General features: G+C 32.7%; 4 protein-coding genes across 6 annotated transcripts; 3 read left to right on the top strand and 1 right to left on the bottom strand.

The window, feature by feature from the left end:
• Positions 1-83: 83 nt before the first annotated feature.
• On the bottom strand, positions 84-9,719 carry LOC115441080 (1-acyl-sn-glycerol-3-phosphate acyltransferase gamma). Its single transcript, XM_030165677.2, has 8 exons — positions 9,524-9,719; positions 7,492-7,708; positions 7,240-7,412; positions 4,858-5,019; positions 4,387-4,587; positions 2,362-2,499; positions 1,759-1,978; positions 84-579 (listed from the first exon to the last, which is right to left on the bottom strand). Exons 2-8 carry the CDS (start codon positions 7,682-7,684, stop codon positions 503-505), a joined length of 1,164 nt encoding a protein of 387 aa, XP_030021537.1. The 5' UTR covers positions 7,685-7,708; positions 9,524-9,719; the 3' UTR covers positions 84-502.
• A 1,692-nt stretch (positions 9,720-11,411) lies between these two features.
• LOC115441076 (probable tRNA N6-adenosine threonylcarbamoyltransferase, mitochondrial) lies at positions 11,412-12,804 on the top strand. Its single transcript, XM_037439021.1, has one exon. The coding sequence runs from the start codon at positions 11,540-11,542 to the stop codon at positions 12,785-12,787; it is 1,248 nt and encodes a 415-aa protein (XP_037294918.1). The 5' UTR covers positions 11,412-11,539; the 3' UTR covers positions 12,788-12,804.
• Positions 12,805-14,060: 1,256 nt separating this feature from the next.
• On the top strand, positions 14,061-22,269 carry LOC115441079 (traB domain-containing protein-like). 2 transcript variants are annotated; one of them, XM_037439009.1, is made up of 11 exons: positions 14,061-14,226; positions 14,529-14,741; positions 15,356-15,451; positions 15,697-15,827; positions 15,963-16,087; positions 16,451-16,577; positions 17,234-17,373; positions 17,632-17,783; positions 18,626-18,731; positions 19,046-19,195; positions 19,833-22,269. In XM_037439009.1, exons 2-10 carry the CDS (start codon positions 14,546-14,548, stop codon positions 19,158-19,160), a joined length of 1,188 nt encoding a protein of 395 aa, XP_037294906.1. In that variant the 5' UTR covers positions 14,061-14,226; positions 14,529-14,545; the 3' UTR covers positions 19,161-19,195; positions 19,833-22,269. The 2 variants fall into 2 exon arrangements, with proteins under 2 accessions (XP_037294906.1, XP_037294914.1); XM_037439017.1 differs by having other exon boundaries at positions 14,139-14,271.
• A 664-nt stretch (positions 22,270-22,933) lies between these two features.
• LOC119188413 (traB domain-containing protein-like) lies at positions 22,934-27,000 on the top strand (the record flags this gene model as incomplete). 2 transcript variants are annotated; one of them, XM_037438999.1, is given in 7 exon segments in its annotated part: positions 22,934-23,163; positions 23,549-23,691; positions 24,566-24,690; positions 24,767-24,893; positions 25,609-25,766; positions 26,412-26,569; positions 26,979-27,000. In XM_037438999.1, coding segments are annotated over 7 exon segments (821 nt in total), but the record flags the coding sequence as incomplete, so codon positions are not given.

Genomic DNA, 27,000 nt, shown 5'->3' with positions numbered 1-27,000 from the left:
TCCATTACAACTAACATTGTACCTACCGGTATCAACGACTCGTTATTGTTATCAAAATTCAATTTCAGAATATCATTATCGGCTATCGTTACCTGAAAAGTTGTCAGTTCATCACAAAACAATAAAGATAATAATATTAAGGGATTCACAATGATAAAATGTAGAATGTTGACAACATAGCGCACACTTCACCTATAGATTACCACAGTAAAATAAACGAAAACCATAAATAATTGTGTAACAACCACATTTTGTGCCATCAATATCTTTATATTACTTCAATACGATTCTAGTATTATTGACAATTTTCGTACTCGTTATTCTATTTGTTAATACTTAATCGTTTTCAGTATACTACAGACCCATTCACCTACACACCATGTTTACTGTTAAAATATTATTATACTTCGTTAATAAACACAACACAAATACACTTCGTACAATGATGTAACTTCGTTCAAAAATATACGTCAGGTATAAATATTGCTATGGATAGAGTACATTACTTCTTCTCTGTTCCATATGAGGATCCTTGACTGATCTTGGACATCCCGATCGATTTTTGTAGAAGAATGAAAACTGCAATTAAAACACGTATTTAATGTAAACGAATGTCATATAACCAGTTACTATAATTATAAACGACCACGTATTGTAATGTATGGTTAATGGCACATTGACAAATAAACCTCGAACACGCCATAATATTACGTCACCAAGTATCGGGATTAGTCGCGTATACCAATGATTGATTTATTTGTTTAGGCTTGTTTTATAGGTAAATAAAGCAGTTAACTTATTTATGATTGTTTCCGTGTAAACTTGATCTACTTGAATATTTTAACGTAAAATACATAACTTTATAAAGGCCATAGACACGACCGGCCTATTCTAGCTATGCGGGCGCCCCAGGTGACAAATTTTAGATCTCAAATGTATGCTTAGAAGCATAGTGACCTCACTAAATCCTGGCACCATGGGACACCAACCGGGCCGCGCCACTCCAAGAGTGAGGCCACGAAATTGCCGGCAGGGCGGTTTTGTGTCAGCAGCGAATGAGCGAGACGGATATATGGAATTAAAAAGGATGGTCGACACAGGGCCGCACGGATAAGGCCGCTGCGCCGTGCCGCGCCGATGCCCTCGCTGCTTCGCCTTTTATCATAGCTCGGCCCTAGATAATATAATTATGCAACGTGTAGCAAAATGGTATTACTTTAATTCCCAAATGAAGTAATTTATAATCGTAGATTACCTACTTGTTATCTATACTATAATATAAAGCTGCAGAGTTTGTTTGATCGCGCTAATCTCAGGAAATACTGGATCGAATTGAAAAATTATTTTGGCGTTGGCTGGCACATTTATTGGGGAAGGCTATAGGCTAAGAAGCATGAAAATTATTGCAGAAATGGGGAAAAAAATATTTTATTTTAAGAGCTTCCTTTTGTGTGCGCTTAGTAAACGGTTAAAAATATGCAACAAACATGTATGACGGAATTGTTATGTTGCCTAATATAGTTCTTAGCAAAATATATAAAACAAAATCCCCCACCGCACCGCATCTATCTGCCTTTTTAACGCGATAAACTCAAAAACTGTCCAACGGATTTCGAATAGATTAGCTACGGAGATAGTTTGAGACCCTGGAAAGGCTACTTTCTATCCCGGGAAAATATATAGCGGGACTTATCCTGGAAAAACTTTATCACGCAGGCGGAGCCGCGAGCAATAAATTATATTATAAATAATACTTACACGCAGCAATGATGGCGCAAGCGATTGAGAAATAAAGAAGTTTCCCGCTGAACAACAGACCGATCAAATAGTAGAGCATGGGTGTCAGGGTTATGACGGCCCACCCCAGAGTGTTCAGCAGCGAGTATATCCGAGGCTGCGCATTAAACGACTCCAACCGCTCGACGCCGGATTGCGAAAAGAAATCCCCCGTATTCAAAAACGACTCTTGCATTTTGTCCTGAAACAAATTTAACATGTAAATTCATTGCAATGTTATCTATTCCATTTTCCTTCCTGACGAATTTCTTATCACAATGTGATTCAATTAATATTTGTGTCTGATTCGATCAGTTGCCATAAATAACACGGATATAGTTATATCACTTTAATAAAAAAAAGTTTGTCTCTAAAACGTACAATTTGCACATTATCTTATATCATATACTTAATATTATCTTTATCTTTTATTTCTAAAAGAATAAGTAGTAGTTTTTTTTATTGAAAATACAAATGTAGCATGAGTTAAAAAAAAATCCTACATAAATAACCTATGATGTTTTCGGGCTTCTGAATTAAATAACATGAACATTAGTTATATTTATTGCCAATATGAACTCTTACCTTGACGACGAACAGCTCATGCAGCCACTGCGCCGCTTTCGCCTCATCTTCGGGTACTGTGTCGACGGGTATTCGTTCGATGTACAAGTGGGCGTGGACTGGCTTGCCGTAAAGCAAACTTGTCAACGTCGGCGGTGTCTGGTAAGTTAAGGATTATTTTATTAAATACTAGAACTTGCCCGCGTCTTCTCCCGCGTACAATTACATCAAACTATACGTAAAATGCGGCCACGTATTTTTTTTAAGGGTCTATTATTGTGCCACCGCCTAAGAGCTTAAATCAAGAGACGTGTGCCCCTCTGTTTCCTAGTAATTATATTTATGTTCTGTGTTCAATGCTAATTGAAAATATCTTATTAGATTGTTCAAACATTAATCATACGATTGTAACAAATTTCAATTTCTCACATAGGTTTTGTATTATGTAAGAAAACTATAAAAATACAAAAGGTGTAATAAAACATACATAATAAACAAATATAACACCGACTAACAAAATGACCAATCAAACAGGTACCTATAAAAGTGAAAATTTGCAAACAATTTACTTACGCAACCTTAATAACAACGGGAATTCGTCCTCTAAAGGGGTCAAATCTTATCGGACACGCGAATAATATCGTTATTAATACACCAATTACAAGGCATAACGAAAAAGATGTCCACGTAAACGTCCACACGTTAATCTATATTGATTGGATGATCTCATTACTTATAATTTTCCATGTATATGTTGTCAACGGTAACCTAGAATTCCCTGGGCCCTAGAGACCTATTTAAACATTGTTTTAATCTCTAAATAAAACCACTATACCTATAATTTTTATATACCTGTACAGTGCACACGTTGTAATTTAATTCACTGTTTTCCCCAATCGTATGTCGTCAGTAAACGACGGAGAACAATTCTTATAGCATTTAGAAACCAATGCAAGTTACAATAACTAGCGAAGTCAGACCTTTTCTATCGTGTGAAATTGACGTTATGTCGCATTTTTTTCTTTTTCCGGGTTATGCAATGCAGAATATAAATGTAATGAAGGTTATTGGTATGTGTCGGGAATTAAATTCCAACGCGTATAATAAATAATATTATGGTATAATATACTGTCCCACTGCTAGGCACGGGCTAGGTCTTAGTCTACCATGCTGGCCTAGGGGGCCGTTCAAGTATTACATAATGAATTTTTTGAAGATTTGTGACCCCCGCACCCTCCCATGTAACGAGCCGTAACGTTTTCCTGTACGCCTACGTCCTCCCTCCAAAGTTATGTAACTCAAATTTTTTTGTTCTAATATTCACAATTATTTTACGCAAAATACCGGAAAATCGCTAAAGTATGTACCTTTGTTATTGTTTTAAAATAAAAAAAACAATGTTACGTAACCGCCCTTGTAACGCATCGTAACGTTTTACAAGACCCCCCCCCCAATTGGGTTACATAATACTTGAACGGCCCCTAGTGCGGATGGGCAGATTTCACATACACTCAAAATTCCTATATCCTTCTCAGGTATGCAGGTTTTCCTCACGATATTTTCCTTCACCGTAAAAAGAATACATCATATATAACATAATTTATATGAGCCCCGTATTATACAGAGCTACCTTTACCGTTGAAGCTACAAGAAAATATTCCCAGGAGACTGTCTCATCGTTTTTGAGGGCATTAAAATCATCATTTACAGTTATAAAAAAAAAATAGCCAGCAAGAAAATGGGCAATATATTAGAAAACTTTTTATGGCAATCAAAAGGCTTGCTTATAAAGTTCAAAAGAATCTATGGGACTATTAGAGTTTACCAAGGGTAGGTTTACCAAGTAATGAAAGAGTTTTTTTTTTTTAATCGAAAAAATACACAAAGTTTTGACCAACCTGCTCAATGACCTCATGAGTATTAAAGCTTATTTATAATAGCAAAGACATGACTTAGTATTAGCAACGTAAGAACTTCCTTATTACCTACTTAACCCGTAATATTAAATCGTTTACAAACTAATACCGTAAATCGATAATTCGTTACCTTGCTATCTCTGTCGAACGCCAACTGAATGTTGTAAATGGCGGGTATTTTGCCCCTAAAATGTTGTAAGCTTGTCGTGAACCCTCTAGTACGCGGAGTCAAATGGTGTTTGAGTAAAGGCAAATTCTTCTCCTTGGCGAAATTCAATGAGGCTTCGTGTTTCGTTTTCGTATATCGGGTTCCTTCTGGTGTCATCAATAGCTAAAAATGTAATTTGTAAAGAATGCAAATTATAGTATATCATTACAGGAACGTGTTCTTAATTATTTAAAGGTAAACAGAAATGATAAAGTAATTCTATTTTCTAATAACAAGGCAATACTTTGAACTAAGATTTACTCAAACAAATGTAGATTATACAATAATTGTTATTTATAGATAATGATAACAAAAGGGTCAAAGTACAAGTATGTTATTAAATAATGAAAATCATTATCAAAGTAGGTACATAATTGAAAGTCGTTGACTTACCCACACTGGATCAGGATAATCACAAAGTTCAGATATTTGTTTCTTTATAATATCCTTATCTTTTTCGAATGACCTTTCGAGGAAGACAAATTCTCCGAACTTCCACATCCAACCAATGGGCGGCAAATACTGGATCGCTTTTTTGGCGTATGCTTTGCAATTCTAAAACATATAATAAATAATTTGGTAAAAGAAACTTATTTAATAGATAAATAGTACCTACAAGTTATAACTCATGCAGACATCTTACTTCTCCTAATATGTAACTTGATACTATAAATAAAAAAAATTGTACGTTAGATATATAAGACTCTTTTCACACTGGCATATTGCGAGCAAGTTTACAGCTGAGGTAAGGCGCAGCGAACGCACATCAAATCAACGGATGAGCAGAAATCAAGACGCGGATGTGCTACGTCTTCCCTTCATTGGCATCATTTTGTAAATTCTCGTACAACAACCCTTTGCTTCAATTCTTTTATCATAAATTATATAAATAAATGAATTGTCAGTTTTTATTTATGCAAAACAACACATAATCGTAGCTCTCTTCAGTCGATTCGTTAAAAACAGATTCTCCCAAATTCATGCCTGTACCTAGTGTCCCATTTGCTTTCTGCGTTTTTTAATTAACAAAGCTAAAAATATTTGCTTAGTGGTATCTATTTTGTGATTCTAGCGCAGCGAGTCCTCTGCGCATTCGCTGCTCTATCGCTACGTAATGATATCGCTCACAATCCGCTCCTATGATAGCTCTCTAAATATTTGTTAAAGTAAACGCAGAAAATGCTGAACGGATTTCGATGAAATTTGCCAGTCAATTCAACCATACTCTGGATTATAACATGTATTTTATGAATGTATTTCTGTGTAAAACTTCATTTCTTGTCTGTGCCTGTGCTCAATAAATCATCCCCGAAAAGTATACAGTGGGTCTTATAATCTGGGAAAGAACCTATTCACGGTGGGAACACTACCTACGCGTAGTAGATGAATACAATTTTAAATATTAATATTTATCGGCGTATAAAAAGATGGTGTACCTATTATAAGGTGAAGTATTTAACGGATGCAACAACTGGGGTTAATAGGCTGATAAGTAAATCGGGTCAATAAAGATGTTATAAATTGTCACTAATGACACAAAAAGTCATTATTATTGATAATTATTTCTGATATTATGTATAGTGTCTGCAGATCGACACAACAATACGCGTTCAATAAATAAATATGTATTCAATCAATTGTAAAAAGTAATTAATTAATATTTATTTGTGCCTGTTAAGTATACTTTTATTAAATAACTAGCTTTTGCTCGCGGCTCCGCCCGCGTTATAAAGTTTTTCGGGCTAAAGTTTTCGTTATAAAAGTCTCGCTATATATTTTCCCGGGAGCCTATGTTCTTCCCAGGGTCTCAAACTGTCTCCATACCAAATTTCATCTTAATACGTTGGGTAGTTCTTGAGTTTAACACGTTCAGGTAGACAGATGCAGCGGGGGACTTTGTTTAATAATATATTTTTGTACAACTTTTTAAGAGGAACAATCCCGTCATACATCATTGTTGCATAACTTTAACCATTTAAGCAGCGCACGCTCGGAAGCTCTCAAAACTACAAAATTTTCCCCGTTTTTGCAACATGTTTCATTACTGCTCCGGTCCTATTGGTCATAGCGTGATGATATAGCTTATAGCACTCCACGAACAAAGGGCTATCCAACACACAAAAAAGAATTCAGTTCGAACCGATAGTTCCTGAGATTAGCCATCACTGCTCCGCTCCTATTGGTAATAGCGTGATGATATATAGTCTATAGCACTCCAGGAATAAAGGGCTATCCAACACAAAAAGAATTTTTCAATTTGATCCAGTAGTTCCTGAGATTGGCGCGTTCAAACAAACAAACAAACTCTTCAGCTTTATATAATAGTATAGATTTCCAATACATTCAATTTATGTTAAAAATCTTGAGATAAACATAAGTATGATAAAGTTATAAATGATAGGCACATCACGCCTTAAAATTTGATACGGACTTCGTAGTCGCGAAAAAGGGAGGAATAAAGTTTGTTGGTTGTGATCAAAAGAAAAATATCTGTATTGGTCAATATTACAGCAAGAGTTTCTTAGATTTGTTGAATTATCGTTTATCTAAAAACTAAAGGAATCTGGGGGGAGTTCCCTGCATAAAAAATATATTATGATATAGAAAGGGGAGGAAAAGTTTATGAGCCCACCAAAGTAGCAATTGCTATGGCTATTCATGCGCGTCGACAAAGCTGACTACAGCATGACACTGTTGGTGGTGATCTTGGAACAAAATGAGTACAATAAATATATATTGAGAATAGGTAAGCTATTATTAAACAATAATACTCACCCCAAGGACTCCAATGCCATCACAAAATTGCCATCCCATGAGCCAATCTATTTCATAACTGTGATTCATGATCAAATAACCATGTTCTTTGCCATACCACTTGTCATATTCATCTTTTTTAATATAAATAGACATTTTTGACCCTGCCCACCATTCTGACATGAATACTAATTCTGTAAAGAGAGAAGAAACATACAATATATGCTTTGAATATTAATTACAGTATAACAATATTAATGTAATAATACTCACGACTGTAAAATGAATAGGACAAATAATAATTTATTTTTCTGTACAAAGTTACATTAAACGGTTTTAGCCCAAAGTATAAAATAGCTTGTACAAAGTTCATCAGTAAACCTGATGTGAAATATGAAATGGCGAAACATAAGTGTACAATTGTGGATTGCTTCAAAACCCTTAAGTTAATCATTTTGTAAAACATTGCAGTATGCAGCAGTCACGAAACCTGTTAAACAAATAACGACAAATATAATATATTGAATATTTTTTTTTCTTACAATTAATCTTCCTTGTCATCATACATTATTCTTAGCAGCCTAGCAGGTAACTTAGAATTTATAATATAACTTACAAATTAGAAGTAATTTAAATATTATTGTAGTTTCAACTCTACAAAATATGATTAGTTAATATGTTATTTCTCAAAATTCTAAGTTAAGTTATTTATTGGCAGTTGCGGCACTGATTGGGCAAACCAGTCATCTATCCTGCTAATCAAACAAGCATTGGTAGACTTTCCATAATTGTGTTATTGTGGAAAGTTTTCACATATACCATTCATGTTAATACTTGTAATCATAAACAAAACTTCAATCATTCACATGAGGATGTGGATTGAAGCCCAGAAATCTCAAAAATTAATTCCACTCTTACTTTGTCATTGTAGCTCACATATTAATATGTGTATTACAAAATTAATATGATTGAATGCAAAAAATTAAACCCATTATAAACATAGCAATCAAAGTATTATAATCTCTGAAATATCTACAATTTGCTTTAATACCACTTTTGCCACTTAGAGATAGCAGAAGAGTTTAGCCTTCTGTAAAACTGATAACCCTGAATAATTTCAATCTTATCATTAGATGATTTCATGTTTTAATACATAGATTGTAGGAGTTAAAGTTTATAAAAAGACCAGGTTTTAAAAGTTTTATTTCAAACTGTTTGTTGTTTTACTTTTCAAATTAATAACAAATAAAATACCTCACTGTACAATAGAACATCAATATTTTAATAAAATGAATAGGATGTAATATGCAATGCTTTGTTTTGTCCATGTTCAACTTAAATCATATTTCTTTGAATTGTCTAATGTTAATGTTAATAATAAAACAAACAAGGTACAAAATGATGATAAGTAATGAAGCATGTATTGGAAAAAAAATGTTTTGATTTATTAAGTTATATTAAGGAAACTGAAGCACAATAATATATTATCTAAATATACCTAAATAAAATAGCTTGTTCAACCTTAAATAAAATAAATGTAGGGCAGTTGAAAACTAGTTATAAATGAAGAAATGTCAGTTAGCAACAGGATAACAAAATTATCAATATGACTATTTTGGAAAAAATACTGTATAGACAAAGCTGACATCAACTTTTACCTAAATAACTGAAGTTGGACCAGCTCTAAATATTGCTATCTCATTTATTTTAAACTATCAAAGTCCCCACAAATTTGCATTCACTGGTTGCAATATGATAATTACTATTTTAGTGGACTTTATACCAAAGTTCAATGCATACATACAAATAACTAACAAAAGGATGTCATTAAGTTTGATCTACATGAGATTTACTGTACTTAATTTATATACCCGTGTTTGATAAACAATCATACGCAATAAAGAGGTAAAAATGATGAAATTCTTAGTCTGACTAAATGATTTAGTTAATGAAAGGTTTAAAAGAAATAGTAACACTTTCTGTAGTTGTGCACTTTTCATATTACACTAAATTGTTACAAGTCACGGTAAAATTACCGGAATAAGGTCAAATCAATCGGAAAAATAAACTTGATATTAGAAGTAGACATGTAACGGATTCTTCACTATATGTAGACAAATCAAACAATGTAGTTATTTCTGCACATCTAATCCGATAACTTTTTTATTTGCGAGTATATTTTACATTCGTAACTCAATATAATTTTTTTATTAGGTATAACGTAAGTGGTGATTACGGGAAATTTAGCAATGTGACCAAAGTATTTGTCATGGATAAAATAAAAATTGAAACAAAATGTTATTACCATGTCAACTTAAACACTTTCTTCTTATTAACCAGTGCACACCACAGAGTATTACAAGTTAATGGAAATGGTTTACGCAAAATCGCAAAAGAATATGACGAAGTATGAACCACACTCCACAGTACTTTATCCAACTTTGACAATTTACATTGGACAGATATCAGTTGACACTTGACATTGACATTTATGTAAATGACTAGGTCTGAGCTATTAAAATTGCTGATGCGTCACTTTATCGATAGTAGAGAGAAAAATAAACCAAACCATACTTTCTAAAAGTCAGTGAAAGGTAATTGTAGTAGTATATTATATTATTGTGTATTGATAAAGGTGTGCAAAGGTGCATGACACTTTTGAGCGAGTACAAAATTTTCGTAACTGGCCGCTGGTAAGGCGACCGGAAGTAACAGTGGTGAAAAATAATTTGACATTCCTATTATAATACCTACATAATAGAATCCGTAAAAGAATCATGATAAATATTCAAACGTCATATTATAATGCCATGAGTTCACATTGTATTTTTAGGAATTTATACGCACAAAAACGTTACTAAATTGTTTTTTGCTTTTATTTTATTTTTTTATTAATAATAAAAAAATGTGGGCTATTGGTATTTTTAGATTAATGAAACAACATAGAAAAATGAGGCTAATATCAACATAATGACTATAAAAATATATTATTAAGTATGTTAATATTAGTACTTTTATAGTAGATCGTAAAAGTTTGTTTTGAATAAATTTCACTAGCTTTTAGCATACTCTTCAATTTATAATAATACTAGGTGTTGCTCGGGGCATCGCTCGTGTGAAAAGCCTTTTCCTCAACAAAAACACCGAAAATATACTTACCGACAATTTTTTTTAATATTTACTGCAGGAGCAAAATATTGGGATAAACAGTAGCCAATATGTTAATTCGGAACTTAGTCTGTCCGCGTGCCAAATTTCAACCAAATCCGTCAAGCAATTATTATATTTACTTCTAACAAACATTCGAATATTTTCACAACCTTTCACAATTATAATATTCGTTAGATTAAATTGGTTATTGTAATTGCACAACGGTGAGAAGATATCGATATTTTAGAATAATCAATTTAATGTGACATGTTAAAACAATTGAAATTCTTTGCTAGCAAACTTATTATATTCAAAATTAAATATCGATTTACCAATAATAAATTGATATAGCAATATTTATCGATATGGTTTTTTTATTTACATCACTAAGATAAACTAATCTGTGTAGCAAGGCTTCCAGACTTGATAGTTAGGTACAAAAATCGTATATTTTAAATCGTTTCCCATGGCCTATCGTTATTTTAAGGCTCTGCCCCCACCAAAACGTTGCGTTGCGATCACAGTATTCTTAGAATCTACTTATTCGAAATTTATAATAAATACTTATATTAAAAAATTAAGCATAATAGTTCTGTAATTTGTTATCTTTAATTTGGTTGATTGATTTCATGCATTTCCTCCTAAAGTACACATCGTTTTATTTTACAAACTCACATTATTGGATACACAAATATATACGGAAAATTGAGGTAGTTTAAAATTTGAGGAGTGGGAAAGAAATATGTGCACTGAACTTTACCTGCAATTCATATTTTTCTCATTCTCCATATCAACTTGCCCCCCCCCCCCCAGTCTATCGGCTGGCGGTGCTCTTGTACTTACCTATATCATAACTTATAATTTATTAGAAGTTAGCTGTTAGAAATATAACAATACCCATTACCTGTAAGAATTCAATATTGTTGATTTTTTTTGGAAATTATTTTAAATAATCTCTAAGATGGTTTGATAATTGTAAAAGACAAAAAAAACGAATCTTAAATTTATACAATTTTAGGCAATCAAGTGTATCATTCAAAAATATTTACTGGCAGCCCCACCAATGCCGTCACTCAAAGCACACTTTTATCCTAAGAAAAATATAATTTTAAATTTTTTTTTGTCATGCATGCAATCATAATATTTTAAAATAATAAAAAAAAAACTAACAATGTTTCATCACAAATATTGTAATATTCTTAAGAGAACAATTGTGCACAGTCTAAATCGTAAAAATCATGTAAAGTTAAGTGAAAACCTCACCAAGCCAATAGTATTAGGGATTGAAACATCATGTGATGATACTGGGTGTGCTATTGTTGACGGCACAGGAAATATACTAGGAGAAGCTTTATTCTCTCAGAATGCTCTGCATGTTAGATGTGGTGGTATTAATCCTTTAGTTGCCCATGAACTTCATCGGGATAACATAGATAATGTTGTAAATGAAGCACTGGGTAATGCAGGATTAAAAATAAAAGATGTAGATGCCATTGCAGTCACTACTAAACCTGGTTTGTTGATTAGTCTTCAAGTCGGTGTGAAGTATGCTAAATATTTGGCTAAACAGTATAATAAACCTTTGATACCCATCCATCATATGGAAGCACATGCATTAATACCAAGGATGTGTAAAGATATACCATTTCCATTTATAGTTCTTTTAGTTTCAGGAGGGCATTGCCTTCTTGCTGTAGTTAACCATATAGATGATTTTGTTCTACTGGGTCAGTCAATAGATAATGCACCTGGAGAAGTTTTAGACAAAATTGCTCGGAGAATGAAATTAAGAAACATACCCACTTACTCAACCATGGCAGGAGGTAGAGCAGTTGAACTGGCAGCTAAAGGTGCAAAATACCCAGACCTTTTTAAATTTCCATTACCATTAGCAAGATATAGAGATTGCAATTTTAGCTTTAGTGGAATTAAAGACTATTTTGTTAGAAAGCTTGTACAAATGGAGAATGAACATGGAATAATGGGCAATGAAATAATTCCTGAATATAGAGATTTCTGTGCAGCATTGCAACTTGCTGTTGCTGAACATTTAGTTCACAGAACAGAGAGAGCTTTACTGTTTTGTGAAGAAGAAAAATTAATAGACACATCTATAAAAAACATAATAGTATCTGGAGGTGTAGCCTGTAATGATTTTATATTCAAATCTATAGAATTTATTGCAAATAAATGGAATTATAAAACAATAAGACTACCACCAAGATTATGTACAGATAATGGGATAATGATAGCTTGGAATGGTGTAGAAAAATATAAAAAGGAGCTGGATATTGTCTCAGATTTCAACATAAAAGACATTGATCCTACAGCTCCTTTAGGTAGGAATTATATCAACAACGTCCAGGCTGCTAATTTACCAGTTAAAGCAACAAAATTACATATACTTTATGATACCTAATGATTCTTTTATTTTATTTTATCCCAATAACTTTTTTAACTAGTATTAATAAAAGATGAAACTAGATTAGAATAAATGTAGAAAAAATTTAGATTTTAATTAATCATTAGAATAAAGAATTAAAACCAAGAAATGGGAAAAAATATCCAAATTTATTTAGAACATTTTTTATTTAACTTAAACTCTACCATAATCTGTTTAAATAATTCCTGGTGATCTTGCATGCTGCTCTATTGCTCCACCCTTTACTTGGCCCAATATTAGTTGACAGACATTAGCTGTAAATCATGTTTTATAACACATTTCAAAAATCTATTCTATAACAATTATATTAATATGGATCAGGAGTTAGTACTGTAATGCATTTATTTTTAATGCTTTTCTATATATCTACTTTAGTATCACACTACATTCTTTATGATGAACCTAACTTACACCCCCTAAGTTACTCCTTTTCATCTGAAAAATAAATTGATTACACATATTGTACTTGCAGTGCATTTCTCAGTAATTACTAACTATTTTAAAAATCATGAAACAGGTTGTATCAGTGCAATCTTCTTTTTTATATATATATTTATACCATAATGATTTTGCCTAATGTAACTTTTTATGGAAATAGGATACAACCTTTTCATATACCATTTATTTTGACACAAAGCATAAATAATAGGCAAATCAGAATGTTGTAGGATCTATACGTAGAATAAATTCAATAGGTATATAAGTGCTATTTTTATCTAATTACACGGCTTGGTGCCATTTTATTGAATTATATTATCAACTTACGAGCTGGCCTGCCGTCAGCCCAAGGGGTGATCCGAACATGGGATTCATCTCGTTTCATAGCCTCTGCGCGTAATTCGGGCTTCAAAGATCGTCGGAGAACCTTAGCGGCAATGTTGGAATAGTTTATGTAACTAAAAAATATAACCTGTTAGTTTCATTATTTAGGTATATACTCTAAAAGATGTAACGTTTATAGTACTACTTACTTAAGACCAACTTGTCTCCAGGCGCTCATTTTGAGGTATTTGATATTACGAGAAGCAAAGTAGAAATCCCAAAATCGCCCGAAAAGTTAAATTTCGAATGAATTCCAATTCAATGTCAAAAGGGTGACGTAACGAGGACTTAGTGTTGTACAAGTGTCACGGTAAGAATTGAGTACTAAAATAAACTAATCTCTTACCTCTTTTCAAAATCGGAATAACGACAAATTTTGAACCATTATAAATACATGGTGTGAGTTATGGATGTGATATTGCATTTTATTGTTTAGTTATACCTCACACATGTACTAATAATACTGGCAACACTGCTCAGCTCATCAATCACTGCCCGTCACCATTGACCATTCGCTAATATTGTCATTTTGTCATTGTGGAAGTTTAGACAAATTTTAATAAAAACAAGAATACTCTTTATCACGGACGAATGTAAGTTGAATATCATTACTAGGAATTTATATAACAATAAGATAGGTAGGTAAATAAATTGGTATTTTCGAGCAGAGTAATTAATGTCGAATATTTTACAAACTCAAAAAAATGCATTGAGGTGGCACTTGGCATTAACAATCTCGTGAAATCTGTTTGAAATAGAATAGTTACATCAATATCTGTAATTTCCTTGTTTTTTTTTGCTTGTTTCCTGTTAAAGATACATGTGATATTACAAATATTCAACAAAAATCTAAGTGGATACTTAAATGTATAACCTGGTAAAACATTCTTTTCAGATTAAAGCCTTGAGAAAATGGATGCTGCCGATGTTATTCTAAAAAATGATAAGATTAAACCTAGTGTAGATTTAGAGGAAGATCCTCTACTGCTAAGACCTCACACATCAACTGTGAACATAATAAATGAGTGCCAGATGTTTATAAAAGCAGAGGATGGTGGTGGCGATGCGCACATGAATTTAACTGATAATATGCCGCAAGAAAGCACTGGTAATGGCTTATTATATTTATTGCATGCCCTGTTACCCAAGTATTTCTTGATTTCTAAAGCAGTTAAAATATCTATTAGGGTTAATCAATTGTTTGCTACTGATTATTTGGAATATTATTGGTTCCAATTGAACCCTTTAATTTCAGGAAATCTTTATTAAGTTAAAGAAAACTTAGTTATTGATGCATTGTAATTTCTAGTTTGTAATGAAGTTTATTTAATTTATTATATTGTAATAATTAAACTGGGTGTATGTGTTAATAAATAAAAAATGTGTATAGTTAAAAAAAACATTATATATAATTGAGAATATAAAATTATATTGATGTTATTTATAAATTCAGCCAGCAATATGCTAGTGTGATAATATTAATCTAATAAGTAATAGTTATCGCCACTGAACAGGCTTCACATGGCTTCCTTTGTAAGTATTACACTTTCTATAACACTGAGAGGCACCCTAGAAATAAACACATTTTTAAATTATTAGTGTAGAAAAATTGCTAGTTATGTTTTTTAAAAGGAAACTTGTGAAATATAAAAGTATTTTTTTATACTATCACCTTGATTTTTTTATATGTACAAAATGTGTTCAGTTAGCACTTATTTTCAGAAAAACCCAAATTTGTAACATCCACACCAGATCAAAAGAAAGACAGTCCATCAGACAATCAGATTGCCGATTCAAACCCAGAATGTGATATGGAAGGTACCTACTTTGCTTAATTTAATAAAAAAAAACAATGATTCAAAAGAAAATTCCATTTTGATTATGATAGATGTTTTAAGGAACTATTAAAATATTATAAATTAACATGATTTTCTGAAGTACATTATGTTTTAATAATCAACAATAACATTCTTCAATGTATCTGTAGTCAGAGGCCATTGTCAGCCATATGATAAATAAAAGCCATGAAGAAAAGTTTTTAATTAATATTGTGCTATTTTTAGAGATTCCAGACTTGCCAGTAGATGAGGGAATGCCTAGTACAGTCACTGTTTTGGAAGCCCCTGATGGTGGTAAAGTGTACTTAATTGGTACAGCACATTTTAGTCTGCAATCTCAAGAAGATGTATCCAGGGTAAGAATCTTTTGCTTTAATGAAATCACTATGAGTTCCTTTAGCAATTGGGTGATCAAATAAATATCTTATTAAGAAATCGGAAAGTCTACTTGATGTAAATTGCAAAGGCAGTTTTGTTAATTTGTATTACAGGTTATACAAGAAGTGAAACCCCATGTTGTCATGGTGGAACTGTGTGAACAACGCACCAATATTCTCCTACTTGATGAAGAAATTATTCTGAGAGAGGCTAAAAACATTAACATTAAAAAGATCAGGTTTGAATGCCTTGATGTTTTAAAATAATTTATCTTGTTTTTTGTAAACATGTGGTATTTTATTTCCAGTTTAGTTGAGAAAAATATGATGGTTTTTTTTTTCATAAAATGTTACCAATAAGATAATGAATGCAACTACAGATAGATATATTCTGATAAGAAACTTACTATCATTGTGGGTATTCCCTTCCTGATATATCAGTTTGACCACATATACAGTAGTTGTGGTCTGTATTTTACATTTACAATAAATAACATGAAAATATAACTGTTTTGGACTAGTAAATTTGCTTGTCCATAAATGGTTGATAAGTCATTACTAATAATATGATTATCATCCTAAAATGTTTAATGCCTTTTTAGAGCAACAATGGCTCAGAACGGTGTGTTCAATGGATTAATGTACATCCTCTTGTTGAATATGTCTGCACATATTACAAGGGAGTTGGGCATGGCACCTGGTGGTGAATTTCGACGCGCAATGGCCGAGGTGACTGTCTTTTATTTTTCTAACTTACAAATATTATAAATTAGTTGACCCGACAGACATTGTGCCATCTTAACATCTTAACGTGAATTTGCAGCGCGCATTCTGTCAATCGCTGATAGTTATTTCAAACAATTGACAGTTATATAAAATTTATATTTTCGTTATGTTTTCTTAAATTTTCTAATTTTCCGCGCAATTCTTTGATTTTTTTCTTTCATAAGAACCTTCTGACAATAACAAACACAACAAAAAAAAATAATGAAATCGGTACCATTCACGCGTGACCAAGGGAAATAGGGATTCATTTTTATATATATAGATGTGAATATTTGTGAGAATGTTTGGATGTTTGAAGTAAACTTTGAAACAGCTAAACAGATTTAGATAATATTTGGCATATGGGCAGGCAGGCATGTTCTGGATTAACACATGGCTATTTTTTATCCTGGTGATTTGCTTTCATGAGAAAAAACTATAATTTAAAGAGATCTATATAAAATTTATACAGCATTGATATTAACGGCAATTTTAATATTTTTCTTTCTTTTTGCCTCTCGCGCACTCTTAACATTATCATAGCAAGTAACAACATTAATCAGTATATTAATAATTGCTATGTTTTGGATAATTTTAAAACTGATTTTATTTTTATTCAGGCAAAGAAGATTCCTAACTGTATTGTACAACTGGGTGACAGAGCTATAGATATAACATTGCACAGAGCTATAGCGTCGCTTTCGTGGGGACAAACTATACGATTTATATGGCACCTGCTAACTTCGAACCAGTCGATAAGGTTAGTTAATAAATTATTAAATTTTATATATATTTTTTAAAAAGGAACATATAAAAACTTTAAAACTTTGAAAAGTATTTCTTAACCTGGACATTGACAACAAAGCCTAAAAAGCCTTGATGTAATGTACCAGAATTCGATGGTTTCTTATTTGGTTGTAGTTAGCGTTTAGCAGTAATTTTAAACGAACGGTATTTTTGATTCTATCTAACCCTGAAATACATTATGATGTAAATTACATATTTTTTCCCATTCCAGTTTGGAAGAAGTGGAGAAATGTAAACAAAAGAAGATGTTGGATGACATGTTAGAGGAGATGGCGGAGGAATTTCCGGCGCTCAAGCGCGTGTTCGTTGTTGAGAGGGACATGTACCTCTGTCACTCGCTGCAGGTCGCCGCCTTGCAGCCGCGTACGTGTTTTTTTGTTGTCATTTATAATATAACTACAATACGTATACTGTTAATTAACAAAATTTTGATGTCTATTCTTATAAATATTATGAGATATTTGCGTTTTTATCATGTCTCTAATATTCAGTTATTATTATAAAAATTATAAATACAGTATAATCCGTTTATTATGACTCTGCCTATATTGACCAACCTCTTATTATGACGTAATTACACTACGAAGTTTGGTTTTCATATAAGATTCTTTATAAAAAAGTCGGATATAATGACTTCCCTTACAGTGACATGTCGCTTATTGTGACCCCTTTTAATAAATTATGTCCGATTATAATGACCGACATGATTCTTTACGCCTTCGGTAATGTTCGTTGATGCCCGACGACGTTCGGCACGTGGTTCGTTTTTATTTTGAATCTCAGTGATGGGGAAGAAGAAGTCGAGGAAGAACCATTACCTACCGCAGAAGAGGCATTAAAAGCTGCACAATTATTATCCTGATTTGTTCATAGCAATATTGAAAACGATAATTTGACCATAGCGATGTCTTCTATACACAATAGTATTAGAGACTGTTTTTACAATAAAATAAAAACAAAAGCAGACAAAAATTACAGATTACTTATATTAAAAATACAACTTTTATGTACATACATACATACATACATTTTATAAGTTACTATGTTTCTCTATTAAAGTACTTAAATACATGCATACCATTTACAAAAAAATGTTTTTTTTTTCACAAAACGCTTTGTATGACGTCCGCTTATTATGACGTGTTTGTCAATTCCTTTCGATGTCATTATAAACGGATTCGACTGTAATGAAATACAATTTTTAGGCCGCGAGCCATGCCGCATTGTGGGCGTGGTTGGCATTGGTCACGTCGCCGGCATCGTAGAGCATTGGGGTAAAATCAAACAGCAAGATATCCCCCCGCTATTGAAGTAAGTAAGATTTAATAAAGTTAAATTAACTGGCAAAATGAAATAAATTGGACTTAATTGTTTTAAAACTTTTTTATTGGGCTCGCATTTCTTGTGACCAATCTGTCTTAGATTTTCGTTCAGATTTTTTGGTTTCCAATAAACATGCCTGTCTTTAGATTGTAATTTGCAGTCAATGTACTGGTTAATGCGCCTATAATCATGTCATGGGGTAGATATAATATGTGAAGTGTTGTGCTTGGGCAGAGCCCAACGTTGAGTATATTGCGTGAGTGTATGTGAGTAATACGCTGCGTGCGCGTGCGCGTGCGCAGAGTGCCGCCGCCGTCGTGGTCGACGGTGGTGCTGCGCGTGTCGCTGCGCGCGGCGGCGGCGGGCGCGCTGGTGTGGGCGGGCTACAAGCTGCTGCCGCGCCGCTGGCTGCCCTGATGACTACAGCACCCCTTCTACTTCACGCTGCTCTGGTATAATACACATTTTTTAATGCAAAAATATATTTTAGAGGAATTAAACATAAGAGCGTGTCCATTCGAGGCTTAATGGATTTTTGACAACCTTATTTCATGCATTATATTATGCTAATAATATTATAATGTTACAAAACGTCTTCTTTATACCTGGTGTAGCGGAATCGCTTCCAAAAATAAAGACAGGTGATACTGATGGTGATTCTTGACATTATGACACATAAAAATGTGCAATGCAATAATTTTGCTAATAACTAACATAGCTTAGTTAGCTATTAAAGTACTAAAAACAACAAAAAAATATTTAAAAAACTAAAAGTAACATAAATAACTAAATGTACCTTATAATGCTACTTACCTATTTTATACATTTGAATTGGTCTTTAAAAGAGCAACACTAGAGTTTCTTCCCTGTTCTTCTTTGATGGAAATTGCTTTGCGATCTGGTGGTAGAGTAAAAAAAATACTGACTCTAAATTATGTTTTCTACATTTTACAAATTCGAAGACATTAATTTAATTTCATAACAATCAGCTGATGCGTCGGGTCATTCAACTCGTATGAGCAGAGCACCGCAAGGCACGCTCATCAATTACATTTGATGGCATTGAATGATGTCGTTTTCCTTTTTCAGGATCGGCTGCTTGTATATTTTGTTCAAGATTACGAAAAATCTTCGGCGTCTAATAGTGTTGGGACTTGCGAATATACTCGCTTGTTTGTTGGAATTATACTTATACATGACTCTGTAATTGGGATTAATAACAGTGAGCTGTATATTTTGATTTTTTGTTGGGTTATAATAATAAGGAGCGGCGAAACTAAAAATTACGTGTGTGGCGACGGTTTCAAATAGCGATTATAATGTTTGTGTTGAAAATAATGATGTTTATGTTTCGACAAAAAATACTGATCGATTATAGAGAGTAATCGTCAATCTTTTAGCCGGTGTGAAATCTCAAGTAACTTCGCAGTAGATAATAACATGTATATTAAGGTATATTGAGTGGGTGAAGTAGTTATCAAATCGGCCAAGAATGACGATAACTGTGTGTAGCTGATAGATCGAAGCTAATTGTTCACTTGCTATGTGTTTGTAAAATTGGAAAATAAGTCAACCCCAGTAGGTCACTGCGTGGCGTTCATATGCCTTACCATTTATATAGGACTGAAATGTTAAAATTATTTCAGTCAATTAAAGAAGTGTTCTGATTACAATAGTAGCATTTTTTAAGAATCACTTTTGTTTCACGTACTGTAGCAACCTTATAATGACTGTACATTGCACCAACGTTTTACTTAAAATATACATTATTATATCCGTCCAAGTAGTTTTCGGATTATTAACGGATAACACACGAAGCAATAAACGAATAATGGCATATATGGCGTTCAGAAAAAGCAAAAAAAAACATTAAGCTTGTCTATAGTTTGTTATTTTTTCAAATACTGTACAGTTTATACGGTATTATTTATATTTATACCATTAGCCAGAGTCATTAATTATAATTTACTTTCATCAAAATATACTTGTTCATAATTTGGATTTTTGCTCAATTTTAATTTAAGGCGATTCCTGTATTCGTTGTTATAATGAAGGTCATTAGTAACCTTCAATCGGTTGGTTAGCCCCTATTACGATATTTTTATCACGTACCTATTCGATCTACTCGCGCACCACCAGGGGTATGCATAACTCACTTTGATAAATCTTTTTTTTGTAATATTTAGCTGATTTGCTTTATTTTATCTTGTAAAAAGTTAAATGTTGTAACTACATATGTATCTACTTAGATCGTAAAATATAATTAAAAGACTGATCTTTTTTAATGTTGGTTTGTGGTTATTTTGAATTTAAAATTAAAATGTTGACATTGTGTTTCCGTTAATGTCCGATGATGAAGAGAGGATTATTCAGTAAGAATTAATGTTTAATGTATCCTGTTAATTTAGTAGCATTTAATTCTACTATTTCTGTCGTATTTTTATTATTATTTTCAAATAAATTAGTTGTAAGTCTTATCGTGTTAGTTTATGTTTCTTTTCGCTTCTAAGATCTAATGTTTTACTTGCTTTGATGAATTAAATGTTATGTTGACTCTATAGCGTTGTATACCTGTAGAAAAGCTCTTTATTGACACTGTAATAAAACTTTGTTTTGTTATTTTTGGTCTGTAATATAGTAAATTAAATAAATGTTCATAATATAAGGACTGTGATAATTTAAGGAATAAATTTATGATAAAAATTTCCATCCATATTACTGGGTAATTGGGTACAGTAAGGACTAAAGTCATGTAAATCGCGTCGTAATACGATAATGCATATGGCTTGAAATTGTTTTCAAACGAGTGTACCAATTCCCTGAAATCTTTTAATACAAATCAAAATACCTAAGGCGAAAAAAAAATATAAAAAATTACTTAAATTACTACAAACAACACTAGGTGGTTGTGTATAAGTCGGTATCTCATCAGCTCAATTTAACACCACCCTGTATATCTCTATGTTGCTTAAGAAAAGGGATTCAACTAAATGTATAACAAGATTGTTGGATATTAGGAATATAATGGTCGTTCATAAAACTGTTTCACTAAACAGTGATCGAAGAATGTAAAGTCATCGGTGAATGAAATACGAGTTTGGCAAACTGGCCTAACCGAGTTTCGATTTATATTAAAAATTTAATAATTGAATAGGTTTTATAATTATTTTAGAATCTTGATCCGGTTCATTAGCTTTTTTCATGTTATATTTATACATAATATATACTTACCTAATATATTAAACCTTCTAATAGAGAAAATAACAGTAAAAATATATTAATATAGTTCAGACGATTTCGGAGAGTTTGACGTAGTTCGACTGCACTGTTTTTACCAATAAAATTTATATAATGTGTAGTCACTTTTACGAGATAAGTATTTAAGTAGCCTCTCTTTTTTTTCAAAATATAGTTGTTCATATTATATTTATATGTACTGACTTGTCCATATTTTTCAATATAAAGGTCTGAAATTGCTGTTTGAGTAGATAAGAATGAATGTTTAGTCAATAAAATTTAATGATTATTTTTGTGTTTGTATAGTTAATTTCTACTGTACTAGATTTTCCTATCTATAATCCATCTCACATTGACCCAATTATTTTGTTTATTTTTGTTTAGATTTTGGATTTATTTTAGGAACAAGTTAATAATTGCCTGATTGATTCTACAGTATTTCGCTCCGCTCTACCTACCTTTGCTGCAGCAGGGATTTCTTTCAAAAGCACAAATATACGATCGTACTTAATTATTTTATGTATTTATAATATCTTCAACTTATAAAACCCTTATTTATCAGCCGGGGGTTAAAAAAATACAGATTTAATTTTTCCGAAAGGGAGCCCGGCACACATGTTCCTACCAATATGCATGGTGTGTTTAAATAACAATTAGATTTTACATAAATTATGAAAGGGAAGCCGGCAAGGCTCGGGTTATATGGAGCCATCGCCGCTGACCTTCACGCAGACGACACTGTGGACACAGCTAGTATGTCGATTAGCCTCGGTAGCCGTTCGTTTAATTCGGCAACTTTTATTAATCCCGCCAGCTGCCCCCTCTAGAGAAAACCCAAAGCTACAATGTATCAAAAGGAATGACAATATTGTATGAAAAGAGTTAACATATTCTTACCATATTATATATAAAACCTTCTTATACATATTACAATACTTATGATAACTTTAAATTTTGAAGGAAGAAAAAATTTATTGACAACGTCTTAAAAATGGGCGACCTGCTATGACTAAAATCCTATTCATATTTTAATTTTACAATGTTTTATATAATCGGACATCAAAATTCTTGTGATAAAATTAATATTAATGAAATATGAAACAAAAGACATGTTTTATTGCAAGACAGTTGTTGAGACAAGGCATTAAAACGACCATAACATACGATCCAACAAAGAGATTTCGTAAGTAGTGTAATATTAAGAATTTAAGCACGCTCTCTCATATCACGCTCTAACCATGAACGCAGCGTTTGTGAGGAAACACGAATGACATTGGAATAATAATTTCTAATTGGTGTGGCATTTGGGCCTGGCATAATAACGGTAGTTTGGAGTTTGGACTTTTACCGTATTTGCAGCCAATCCTAATTGCACAGAAAACCATAGTTTGAGTTAATGGCACAATATATTGGGCTGTTCATAGGATAAATATATTTTTCACGATTATTTTAATTTGAGTACCTATCCCATAATATAATAATATGGGATCCCATAATATCCCATAAGACATTCACATAGTATGTTCAAATAAGGACCTAGCTATTTAAGACGGTCAATCTGTTTGCAGAGATTTATTTCGAAAGACAAAATAGTGGCCTGTCTCAACAGCTTCCTGTTTCTGCAACACTTCTGCAGTCCGATAAACAAGCAACAGTCGTTCTTCTCGGCACTGTGCACTTTAGTAAACAATCGGTGGAGGATGTGACTAAGGTAAAATGATTGTCGTAAATGATTGGCAGGAAAAGAAATACAAAAACACTAGGATGAATTTTGAAAATCTGGGTTTCTGAGTATCTTTAGACTGAGAAAATCAGATTTCAAATAGTGTGGCGTATCAAGGCACAGGACGTATAGCTCGTCCACATTACTATTAATATCGGCGTGCAAAACGTCCTGTGCCTTGACTCGCAACACGTCGCAGTTATATACAACGCTATGGATGAGCAGATAGACGATAAAATAACAAAAAACAACAGGTTTCATACAGAAACTGGGGAAGAAGAAAGTAACTCGTAAGAATATGCCTGCAGGAAAGAAACCAAATATCTTAGCCTGCCAGAATCAAAATTTGAGGCATGAAAAATATACTATCGATGCAAAAAATCTTATTCTAAACAAGTAGAGTTGGGTAGGACATGACATAAAAAAGAGTTTGTAAGAGTAGCCTCTTGTTAGCATTGAGCCGGTACAACGTCCTACTTCAAATGAGGCGAGGCGTAGTGAGGCTCGGCGCTTCAATGCGTATCTTACAGTATTTTGTAATGTTAACCCGCAAAATATTCCCCTTTCGCTCGCGACTCGAAACGCAGTAATGTAATGTCCATTGTAAAATAACGTCCTACTTTAATTTGTAGCATGCAGTTCTCTACCTCACTGTCCTCGTCCTACAGTTTACCAGAGACGGAGAATAAGTAACGCGACTGCTGCGTCATAAAATTTGAAGTAGTACAATATATAATTTTGAGCCACTCTTACATTTTGACGTCATGTCCCGGACAAATGTACCGCCTCTTGTATGTCCTACTCAACATTATAAACAAGGCTATTTGCGCAAATCGGTCTTAATATTTTACTTTAATTTTAGATAGTAAAGGTGCTCAACCCAAATGCGATATTAGTAGAACTATGTCGACAAAGAGTGTCACTTTTGGAATTAGATGACAAGAAGTTTTTGGAAGATGCTAAAAATTTCGACTCAAGAAAGTTAAAGTTAGTTCTGTCTGAATTTATATCTACATTTTCTCATGTCACGCTTTAATTTCAAATTCCTGCTGCTGTCTTGCAGAGAGGCAGTGAAAGGTCAAAGCTTCGTGTCTGGCATGTTACATGCTATGTTATTAAAAACATATGCTGATATTGCCAAAGAACTTGGAGTAGCGCCGGGAGGAGAGTTTCGAAGAGCGTACCATGAGGTAAGGTAACTAGAGAAATGTTTTGTAGGTGTGAACCATACCGCAATATGCGTAAATATAAGTTAGTAACAAATTTTGGAAATAGTTTCTTACCTATATATGACATTTTATTACGATGTATAAAAACGCAATCAAAATTTAAATTACCTCAAGGGAGAGCGGGTGCTACACTATTGATTTGAATGCATGATTTTTTTTACTTGCCATTAATTTTATAAGAGCAACTGAATTAAGAGTAAACAAATTAGTGGATAGATTAGTGGTCCAAATATCATTTTGCTATAAAAAGCTGCGATAAAATTCTTATGATTTAATTATTACGCTTTATAAAGTGCCTATAACTTCTATAGGTCTGCCTATATAAATAGAGGTAGATAAATATTCGTTTATTATATCTATCATTCGCGTAGACATAAATCATTCCATATTTCGCACTCTTAATAAAATAATGACCTATTTCAAAATTGATAATTTGTGGCAGTTGTCGGAAAACTATATTTTGTTTGCAACCTATTTTGAAGTTGCTATAAACTTGAGCTTATTAAAGATAGGTAAATAATGAAACCTATAGCATGAAATAAATGCGAAAAAACTAAAAGGTCGCATACAGAAATTGGTTGTTTGACGATTCCCACAAATTGGCAATTTTGGAATGGGTCATTATTTTAATAAGAGTGCGATCTGTGATTATTAATTATGAAAAATTATATTTCAGATGAAAAAGATTCCAGGTTGTAAACTGTTTCTCGGTGATCGACCAATACAGATAACGATAGCGAGAGCGTTTCAATCGTTGAGCGTGTATGAACTTGGACAAGTGCTTTATCATCTCACAACCACTAACCCCAAGCCACTGGAGTATGTTTTCTTCTAGTAAATATTATGATAATAATTATTATTGTACCAAAATTTTATGGTACCTATCTATTTTGTTCTGTATTTTCATAAGTTAGCAAATGAGTAGTTAGGTGCGTGTAAGGTATTTATTGACTGCATTGATGGCGTAGTTGTATTGCGTAGGTACACGGTAAGAGTTATGAGTATGAATACTGCGTAGTGGGCTGGGATTTTCTATCTTAAAATTACTCAGCCGCCGCTTGGAGTAAGGAAGTTTCGCCTCCGTGCCTCGCATTACCGTCTAACCAAACTAAGAGCGTGAAGGGACAGAGTGTGCACCTGAATGTTGCGCACACACTTGTGCACTACATAAGTATAATATTTCCTGCGTTCAGATTGGCCGCCGTGGTAGAAATTCGGCTAGGAGGGATTTTATTTATTTTTATCTATTGACGTTTGATAAGTAATTTTCACCACCCTTATTTTCTAAAAGAATTGTGGATAAACTGCTGGATTGAGAGAAAAGAAGCAGAGTTAAGGAATGACTTCGGGGTTTTTTGGTCTGCCGCCTATAATATTCAACTAAGTATATTTAGCTAAACGCACCAGTATCTAAGCCATCTCTTTTAGATTTGAAGTAGAAATTTTAGAACTTACTTATGGATAATTTAATTCTTCTAGTAAAGATCAACTAGAAAAATACAAAGATAAAGACTTTGTTCAAGCGCAATTTGAAGAGATCACTAGGGATGTGCCTGCATTTAAAAAGATATTTCATGTATTTGTCGACGAGAGAGATAAGTGCCTTGCCTATTCCTTACAAGAATGTGTTCGTACTGGCAAGTATTTATTTTGATATTTTAATGTGATTTAAATAACCATGGGAATGCCATAACTGTCACGAATTATGTACATAATTTAAATCCTACTACTTAATACTTATTACAAATGCAAAAGATTGTGAGGATGGATGTATGGATGTATGTATGTTCCTCTTTAACGAATAAAGTGCTGAACTATACTATATAATTCAAACAAACCTACACAAAAAATATACTGACACGGTAAGCCTATTGTAGGCACTAATATTTAATTCTATGAGAATTTAGAAGTATTGTGTTAATGTAACATATTATTATTATTATTATTAAGATTTAGAAGCAATTAAGGTTCCTTGATTGCTTCTAAATCTAATTGTTTGAGTTACAAGTTAGGTTCTTCTATTTGCTATTGCTTTTGTTTAAGTAGTAGAGCATCCACGAGTATTGGC

The sequence above is a fragment of the Manduca sexta genome, chromosome 3, assembly GCF_014839805.1.
Source record: "Manduca sexta isolate Smith_Timp_Sample1 chromosome 3, JHU_Msex_v1.0, whole genome shotgun sequence".
Classification (NCBI taxonomy): Eukaryota; Metazoa; Arthropoda; class Insecta; order Lepidoptera; family Sphingidae; genus Manduca; species Manduca sexta.
The sequence above is the reverse complement of the archived record's forward strand: the minus strand, read 5'-3'. Positions and strand labels throughout refer to the sequence as shown.

Coding starts and splice junctions, on each gene's coding strand:
- LOC115441080 (XM_030165677.2), bottom strand. CDS start 7,684: ATGTTTTACAAAATGATTAACTTAAGGGTTTTGAAGCAATCCACAATT. Junction 4,588..4,857: donor ATTATCCTGATCCAGTGTGG/GTAAGTCAACGA, acceptor TTACATTTTTAG/CTATTGATGACACCAGAAGG. Junction 2,500..4,386: donor CGTTCGACAGAGATAGCAAG/GTAACGAATTAT, acceptor TTAACTTACCAG/ACACCGCCGACGTTGACAAG.
- LOC115441076 (XM_037439021.1), top strand. CDS start 11,540: ATGTTTCATCACAAATATTGTAATATTCTTAAGAGAACAATTGTGCAC.
- LOC115441079 (XM_037439009.1), top strand. CDS start 14,546: ATGGATGCTGCCGATGTTATTCTAAAAAATGATAAGATTAAACCTAGT. Junction 15,828..15,962: donor CTCAAGAAGATGTATCCAGG/GTAAGAATCTTT, acceptor TTTGTATTACAG/GTTATACAAGAAGTGAAACC. Junction 16,088..16,450: donor ATTAACATTAAAAAGATCAG/GTTTGAATGCCT, acceptor ATGCCTTTTTAG/AGCAACAATGGCTCAGAACG.